This window comes from Elephantulus edwardii, unplaced genomic scaffold (genome assembly GCF_000299155.1).
Source record: "Elephantulus edwardii isolate Elephantulus edwardi_28Jun2011 unplaced genomic scaffold, EleEdw1.0 scaffold00186, whole genome shotgun sequence".
NCBI classification, from domain to species: domain Eukaryota; kingdom Metazoa; phylum Chordata; class Mammalia; order Macroscelidea; family Macroscelididae; genus Elephantulus; species Elephantulus edwardii.
Window position 1 is genome coordinate 3,576,222 of NW_006399936.1, and position 9,019 is coordinate 3,585,240.

General features: G+C 53.3%; 1 protein-coding gene across 1 annotated transcript in view; it reads right to left on the minus strand.

The window, feature by feature from the left end:
- Positions 1-995: 995 nt before the first annotated feature.
- IL4R (interleukin 4 receptor) overlaps positions 996-9,019 on the minus strand; it is a 21,565-nt gene continuing 13,541 nt past the window's right edge. Inside the window, exons 6-9 of the mRNA XM_006896633.1 lie at positions 7,279-7,378; positions 4,880-4,958; positions 3,324-3,373; positions 996-2,520 (exon numbers count right to left, since the gene is read on the minus strand). Coding sequence (XP_006896695.1) covers positions 996-2,520; positions 3,324-3,373; positions 4,880-4,958; positions 7,279-7,378 — 1,754 coding nt within the window. The remainder of the gene's footprint in view (positions 2,521-3,323; positions 3,374-4,879; positions 4,959-7,278; positions 7,379-9,019) is intronic.

Genomic DNA, 9,019 nt, shown 5'->3' on the forward strand with positions numbered 1-9,019 from the left:
GCACTCCTCAGGGGGCTGGGGCGAGGATGAAATGAGAATGAGTCAGGAGACATAAAGCACTATTTGCTTAATATGTGAAAATCAAGACAAAGAAGCCTTTATTTACTGCAAACCCCACTCCTTGCTGTCCACCCTTCAAGCTGACAGACACCAGGTTATAAAACCACCTTTGAGGCACACACAGATGTGACTCAACCCACTTTCCCATCACACTGAAGGTGAGTGAAGGTCAAGATGTGTGCTGGGTGGGGCCAGCTGTCTGCAGAGCCCAGCAGAGTTCTGAACAAGCAGGACCACTCCCTTCTGGTCTCTGTGTGGCTGCCAAAGTCAAGGTCACAGGTAGAAACTTAACCTGACAGCTGTTCCCTGGAGACTGATATACACACTATGAGGCTTTGGTTGTGAATTTCTACATCCTTCTGTTGTTTCTAGTTGACCAAGTACCATTTGAGAGGATTGATTGTGTGCCCTGGGAGTCAACCTCTTGAAGCTCTGTTGATAAAGTGGCCACCGTGGGGCAGTGACCGGCCTCCTTGGACCTCAACCTCCCCAAAGTCTCCCTGGTTGGTTTTATTAAGTTTCTTGGCTGAGCTTCCAGTTTGGTGAGAAAACCCAGGGCTGGAGTGAGATGACAGAGTGAGGCGTGGTGTGGAGCAGGCCGGATGGACAGTCAGCGGTGGAGGCCACGGAAGCAGGCCAGCTCGGGGGCTCGCTCTCAAGTCGTGGCGGCTGGGCCCTCACAAATGAAGCTGACACCTGCACAGGTGCTGCACCCCTCGCTGTCCAGCGCCTCCTTGGCAGGGGAGCCCTGGCCCTTGCCGGGAGGAGGTCTAGTCTCGTCTCTGTAGCTCCCATGTTGGGGCCACTTCATACCAGGGTTCCCCAAGTCTTCTTGCAATCTGCCAGCCCGGGTGCCTTCCAGGCAGAAGCCGTGTTCCAGGCAAGGAAAAGCTCCAGCCCTAACGGGGACTCCCCTCAACGACAGGGGCACGTGTCTAAGGCACCCTCGTGCATGGGGTTTCAGGAGATCCCACGGGCGGCATCTTGGGAGGCGGGCCTGAGCTCTGAGCATTGCTGGGGGACGTCCTCATGGCCAGTGAGGACTTGCTTCCCTCTGAGACGCCCAAGAGAGCTGAGGATGCTGGGGGGAGACACGAGCCCAGCTGAAATGCTCTCAAGGGGCTCACTGGGGGGGAGGCTTTGTCCCCGCAGCAGCAGTTGCAGCAGGAGTTGGCCACGGTGTGGGCCTCGCCACGCTCCTCCTGACCGTGACACTGTTTCAGGTGGCCACACAGGTGGCAGGTGAGAGTGGAGTAGACAATGCCGCTGCCCAGGTCATCCACGAGGGGGTCCATGACCGGCTCTGGGGAGAGTGGGGGCTTGTGGCTGTCCTCTCCCTTCACCGCTGGCCGCACAATGAGGGGCTCTGAAGAACTGCTTAGTGGGACTGAGCTCTGCAGGCTGTGAGGGGGCTCCACGTCCAGGCCAAAGGTGAACAGGGGGACCGACACTGGGGCCGAGGCGGCAGGGCAGCCAGGAAGAAGGTTCTGGAAGGGCTTATAGCCCCCTTCCCCACCACTGGCCTCACCCCCAGGTTTCCCCGGGCAGGTGGCACTGCTGGCGAGCAGGCTGGAGAAGGCCTTGTACCCAGCTTCCCCGGAAGGGCTGGAGCCCACGGGCGGGCTGTCCTGGGCGCTGCCCAGCGTCATTGCACTCACAAACTCCCGGTAGCCACTGGGGGGCGTGGATGCGGGGGCTGGGGCAGCTCCACACTGCAGGACGCGCTGGCGGAGAATCTGTTCCCACGTCTCCAACTCTGGCTGGCACGAGGTGGGCTGCTCCGAGGGCTGGGGGGCATAGGGGGCCTGAAGGTTCACTTCCTCCAGGTGTGAGGCCGGCTGAGAGCCCGAGTCCAGCTCCTCTGGACCTGGGGACGGGCTCTGGACAGCACCGAGGCTGCGGTAAGCGGGGTTGTCGGCAATGGTGATGGGCATTTTGGGGAAAGCCACGCTGGCTGCCTCCACATCCTTGCCCTGCGGTGCTGCCTCCACATCCTTGCCCTGCGGCGCTGCCTCTTCGGAGCCTGGATTTGGGAGCTCCACCCAGGGCACTTGAGTACTGTGGTTTCCTGATGGCAGGGAAAGCACTGACTCCCCTATATCCTGTGCCCCGAGGAGGTCCAGGAAGAGGCTCTCTGTCAGCCGGGCCACGATGCCCTCCCTGCCCTCCTGGAAGCTGACCCCACTGGGCTCCGGCGAGGGGCAGAAGCTCCCTTTCTCTCCTGCCACTTCCTCCTCCTCCTCCTCCTCTGTCGCCGGGGCCTCCACCAGCTCCACGCGCCGCACCACGCTGATGCTCTCCGGCCACAGCACCACTTTGCTGAGCTCCACGGGGCACCTGGCCGACTTGGCGGGGCCCTGGAGTGGCCCGGGCCTGGAAACCTTGGGGGGATCCTCACCCCATTCTTTGTCATGCCCTAGCAGACATGGCAGGAGCTTGGTAAGACAGGTCTTCCAACGTCTGCAAGGCAAAGACAAGCTTGGTTGGGGGTCAGCTTTCTCTGCTTGGAAAACGTCTACACATCCTTCAAAGCCTGCCTTGAAATCACTTGCACTGACGTTTATCTGCTGCAGACCTGCCTCTGGGTCTTAGAATCAATCCACCCGGCTCTTCCCTACCTGCTAGAGAACTGGATTACAGACAGGGACTCACTTTGAAATTGTAAGACCAAGGCGTGTGACCTGGCACTTATGCTAAATTCAGTCTGTTGACAAAATGCAAGTGTTTATTGGCAAGTATGTTGTTTAAGATACTTGCCAACACCATGCAGAACGTTGTTAAGATACATCTAAGATGCTTACAGAAACAATGACCAATCTGGACACCCTTCCCTCTCATGGAGATGCCCACCACGCACTGGATTGTGGGCAGGTCCGGAATGGCGTCAGGGAGGCCAGGGTGGTGATGGGATATTGGTGGATATGGTTACATCAACCAATTAGCCGGCAGTTACGCCAGCACGGCTCCCTTATAGCTAGGCCTTTCCTCTCTCAGCTGTGTTCAGGCTAGACTGGTACCTCCAAGGACCTCAGCCCTCTCCCCAAGGGATCCCGCCTGTGCTAGACCTACAGATGAAACAGAGGCCTTTGCCAGTGACCCACAACCCAGTGCCCTACCTCATCCCACCCAATGTCTCCGGACAACTGCCGGACCCCAGAGATGAGAGGGCAGAGGTGGAAGTGGGCAGCCGTTCAACAGGGCCCTCCATCCACATCCGTCACCACAGAACCCGCTCTGGCTACAACCTAAGTTCATATACGTACGGGCACTTGGCTGGTTTCTGGGTGCGGGACCGCTCCCCCCACAGTGACACCTGAAACAGAGAGAAAGAGAAATCATGAGACAGCTTAGGGGCATGCGTCCAGCCTGGCCTGGCACACGGCAGAGCTCAGGAACGGAGCCCGAGTGCTGGCCAGGCACCGCAGCTCTCTGAATCCTGGCTTCCTGACTGGCAACGTGGAGCTAACACGGCCCTCCAGTGGGAGGGGTGGGGAGTGCTGAGGAGTAACGAGATTGTCCTCATATTAACGGGCACTGTGGCCAACAGGGAGCTCTGGTGACCTAGCAGTAAGGACTCTCAACACAGAAGCAGAGGGTTTGAATCCACCAGCTGCTCTGAGGGAGAAAGTGGGGCAGTCTCCTCCTGTGAGATTTGCTGCCTCCGGAAACCGGCTCAGGGGATTGCTATGAGTCGGTTCTGACACAGCGGCACTGAGTTTTGGTGGCATGGTCACAAGGCCAGTGGCAAAATGACCACAGGTGCTCTACAGCGACCTCCACGAGATGGACTGACAGTGACTGCAGCCATGGGCTCACGTGTGTCACAGATGATAAGGGTGGCGCAGGACTGAAAAGGGTGATCTGCTGCTCACAGGGTCGCTACGAGTCATCTTCGACAGCGCTTAACAACAATAACCCCCAACACTGGAACCAGGTCTGGCGCTGTGACCTGCTCTGACTGACGGAACGAGGTGGACAGTGATGGTGGGTTATCTCTGGAGCTTGGACTCAACAGGCCTAGCTAGCAAGCTGGGACCAGCTGTTGGAGGTCACAGCCCTTCACTCGGTCACCTCCACCCGCGCCAGCTGCTGGAGGACACGGCCCTTGGCTCGGTCCATTCCACGGCTCCAATCTGTGAGTGAGTCACGGGTGGGGTGGGAGAGTTGGGACAGCTCCAAGGAGACCTTCCCAGACCAGTCCAGACAGCTCCAAGGAGACCTTCCCAGACCAGTCCAGAAACTCCACCTCCTCTCTGGCCCCAACTTTGGCCAGCCCAGATCAGAACTGCCCTGCTGACCCCACCCCACACACAGTCACGGCCCTGAGCCCAGCCCAGAAGTGCTAAGCTCAGGCTGAACCCCCCACCTGCAGACGCTTGAGCTGAAAAAGTAAGAGCGGTTTCAAGCCTCTACATGTTGAGGTAATGCTTACGCTGCAGAAGTGACCTGATGAAGCAATGTCACTCTGGTGCAGGGCCCTTTGTGTAGATTCTTTCAGTGAATCCCAACTTCTTTCCTTCCATATTTTTTTAATAACTGGCTTTCTTCCCCCCCACCCCCAGTATATGCCTTTCTTTTAATTTATCTTATCATTCACTTTTATACATTCATATGCATTGTTTCACCATGTTAATCTTGTTTCTGCAATCACCTCTGGACATTGTGTTTTATGTAACTACTCTTGCTCTCTCACCTTTACCTCCCAGTGTCCTCAAGTGCCCACTGCACTTAACCTATTTCTTCCCCCTCCATCCCCCTGCTAATCTCTGCTCTTCCTTTACTTTCTGATTCACACAGTCAAAGCACCGCCCAGCCCTACCTGTGACTCCTGGATGATAATAGTCAGGAGGGGGCTGTGGGCTGGATTGGGAATCTGGTCCCACCATTCTTTCTTAAGCCTGAAAAACAAAAGAAAAGGGTGTTGAACTCCAAACCTCACAGAACTTATTAAAATGTCCTGATCAGAATTGGTTCAATGGCAGTGGGTTTAAGAATACTTGGTTCTGGTGGCCTAGTGGCAAGATACTGCACTGTAATCCCAGAGGTACGCGGTTCAAATCCACCAGATGCTCTGCTGGAGAAGGAGGGGGCAATCTCCTCCTGTACCAGTCAGATCTGACTTGACAGTACACATAAAAAGAATACAATTAAAAAAAAAAAGAATACTTGGTTCTGGGTGAGCTCTGGTGGCCTAGTGGCAAGAAGCTGCACTGCAATCCCAGAGGTGTGCAGTTAGAATCCACCAGATGCTTTGCTGGAGGAGGAAGGACAATCTCCTCCTGTACCAGTCAGGTACACACACACAAAAATAAAAATAATAATAATAATAAAGAATAATTGGTTTTGCACAAAATACGATACTGATTCGTTGCGGGATGTTAAACCACTGAAAGCAAATGGCAGGGGTTCTACTCTTAATTCCGTTCGACAGGTAAGGAGGAGGCTGAAGGCCAGACAGGTGAAGTGGTAGAGGGTGGATGGCCTCCAGGTTCACTGCTCAGCATTCTGCTACCCAGCATGGAGTTCCGACGTGGCCACCTCTGTCCTCGGTGGGAATGAGGTGCCAAACGCTACAGTCAGTCCTAATGAATTAGGAAGAACGCAGGCCTTGGTCTTATCAATCAACTGCCGTGCATCTGAGAGCTGGACAGTGAAGAAGGTTGATAAAAGAACTGAGGCCTTTGAACTGTGGAGTTGGGGAAGAGTGCTGAATATCCCATGCACTCCTACGAGAACAAACAAACACATCCTGAAGAAAGTGCAGCCGGAGTGCTCCTTGGAGGCAAAGACGGAGAAGCTTCATCTCTCATACTTTGGATACGTTGCTGGGAGAAGCTATTCCTTGAAAAGGGACATCATGCTTGGAAAGAGGGATGGTTAGCAAAAGAGAAGAAGAACTATGAGATGGATTGACACAGCGACTGCAGTGACAGGCTCAGGTGTCAGAGAGGATGAGGATGGCACAGCACAGGACAGGGTTCAGGTATGCTGTTCACGAGATCGCCGTGATGTGTACTTGACTCGATGACACCTAACAACAACGACAAGCTGCAGAGAAAGAATTCTGGGTTCTCCCGTTACCATGCTCTCGAGTGATCCTGAACCAATGAACTTTTTAAATTATTTTTGTGCGTGTGTACCGTCAAATCAGATCTGACTGGTACAGGAGGAGATTACCCCTCCTTTTCCAGCAGAGCATCTGGTGGATTCGAACCGTGTACTTCTGGGATTGCAGTGCAGCTTCTTGCCACTAGGCCACCAGAGCTCCCTGAACCAACGAACTTTTGAGTTAGGAGCTGAAGGAATGCTTAACCACTATGACACCAGGGCTCCTTCCATGCAAAATAGCAACCTGAACATCTTTCCCCTCCCCCCTGGAACACCTCCTTCAAAACATGGATCAGTAGAGAGACCATCTGAGTTACTGGTGGACCTGGCAGCTTCTGTCTCCCTACCGGGAAGCAGATTTTCTGGGTGCAGAGAAAGGGTGGGTCTTCCCCCCAATGCCTTGAGCATGCCGCTGTTGTTGTTAAGTATCACCAGGCCGGCTCTCACTCATGTTGACTCTACATATAACAGGATAAAATCCTGCCTGGCCCCGCGCTGGTCCCGCGCCGGCCTCATCACCTCGGCTGCGCTGAAGCCCGCTGGTGACGTCACTGTCGATACATTTCTTCGAGGGCCCTCCTCCTTTCTGTCCGACCCTCTGCTTTTCCAGGCACGTGCCTGATGCATGTGTGTTGAGGACGCACCGTCCCTGCTTATGACGTGCACGCTGGCTGCCCTTCTGTAACAACAGGTATTTGTTCCTTGGCGACCCGTGGTACCTTCAATAGCATCCATCAACACAATTCAAAGGCACCGACTTTTCCTTTGGTATTCTCTACTCATTCTCCAACTTTCACATGTACATGAGGCAAAGGAAAACACCACGGCTTGGATCAGGTGCACCTTAGTCCTGAAAGGGACATCCTTGCTCTCTGCCATTAAAGAGGTCCTTTGTAGCAAATCTGTCCAATGCAGCAAGTTGCTTCATTTTTTTTTGAGTCTCATGGTCATGGACTGATGCTCAGTGGATCTTTATTGCTGAATGAAAGGACCACGAGCTGACACATCATAGCAGGTATGCTTTTGTGGAGCCAGTGGGGAGAAGAGCCTTTGTCTCCCACCCTGCAGCCCCCACCTGAGAGGAGCAGCTCAGGAGTTCCCAGGACTCACTTGAGGACGATGAAGTAGCTGGACACGCAGACGGCCAGGATGATGACGCAGGAGATGCTGACAACCAGCGGGAGGCGCTGCTCGAGGGTTTTGTCGTAGTCTGGAAGTGAGAGGAGACGAATGAGTCGGGACTTTGACCACAAACACTTTCGGGAGAACCCTCCATGAATCACAGAGATCTCATGAGCAGCTCACCTGGACTTTGTCCATGGTGACCCCACTAAATAACCCTCCAGCCACATCTCCTCCTCGGCCTTCCTGCTCACCCGACTCACACTGCACTGGCCCCTGACCCTCCAGAGCTTGGCACCACCTCAGGAACGTCCTTGGCACCACCTTGAACTTGCTGCAATCTCTGGCCTGGAGCTTGGAGGTCAAGCTCATAGACTCTGGAGCCCAAATTCCTCAGTTCAAAGCCTGATTGTCATTTCTCTTATTAAATGACCAAGAACAAGTGCTATTATGAACTGAATTGTGTCACTTTCAAAACACATGTGGGCATCCCGATGTCCGTGTTTGTATGCATATAGTCTTATTTGACAATGGTGGTCCCTTTACGATGTTAATAAAGTCATACCAGAGGAAGGCAAGTATAAAATCCGACCACTTGTGATTTAAAGAAATCAGAAGACACAGAAGGGGTAACAGAAGGAAGAAGGGGCAGAGCTAACATGGAGACCACCATGCAATCAAGGAACACAAGGGCTTACAGAAGCTACCAGAATCAAGGGTCTTCCCCAGAGCCAACAGGAGAGAACCCGTGAGGATCTCTTAACTTTATCTCTACCCTCCGTACTTCCCTTACAGCAGTGCTGTGGGCATTACACGATCCAGTGCCCTCAGAACAGTGCCTGCACGCGTGACGTATGTGGGAATCAACCCAGTGTCAGTGAGTAGGACTATTTAGGAACACGGGCAAAGCACACGAATGGCAGCACCAGTCACTCCGTCACATCACATCAGAGTCGCAGACATTGTAGGATACCATTTACGCTCATCCACGTGAAATTAAATACATATGAGGTCTGTCACTAGATCTGAAAGCTCCAGAAGGCTAGTCATAAGGAGCTGGACTGCCAACCCAAAGGCAAGCGGTTCAAACACACCAGGTGCTCCGGGAGAGGAGGATGGGTAATGTCCCGTGGAATTTACAGCCCCTGGAAACCTGCTGGTAGGTCAGCTATCAATTAGTTCTGACTCAGTGACATCCAATAACAACACTGTTGTTGTTATATGCCGTCGAGTCGACTATGACTCACAGCAACTCTCTGGACAATAGTTCTGAACCCTGCCCCATCCTGAGACAGTCTCACTGGCTCTGACACACACTTGAACTTGCTATTTAATGTGTTAAGAGCAAAGGATATTTATCCCTAGATAACAAGTGGGTTTGAAATAGTTTATAATTGCATTTCAATATGACGAATTTCCTTTGTCAGGAGCTCTGATGGCTTAGGGGTAAGGAGTTGCACTGGCAACTCAAAGGCACGTGGTTCAAATCCATCAGCAGCTCCATGACAGAAAGATGGGCAGTCTCCTCCCACGCAATTTACAGCTTCTGAAAGTCCTGAGTTTCCTGAATGCTCTATGACCTATTTATGATCCCCTATGGGTCAGCTCAATTTCAGCTCTGAAAACTAGGCTCGGAGCTGATTGTGGAACAGACCACCAACTACTCATCTGCAAGTTCAAGCTGAAGCTGAGGAAAATTAAACCGAATCCACAGGAACCAAAATATGAC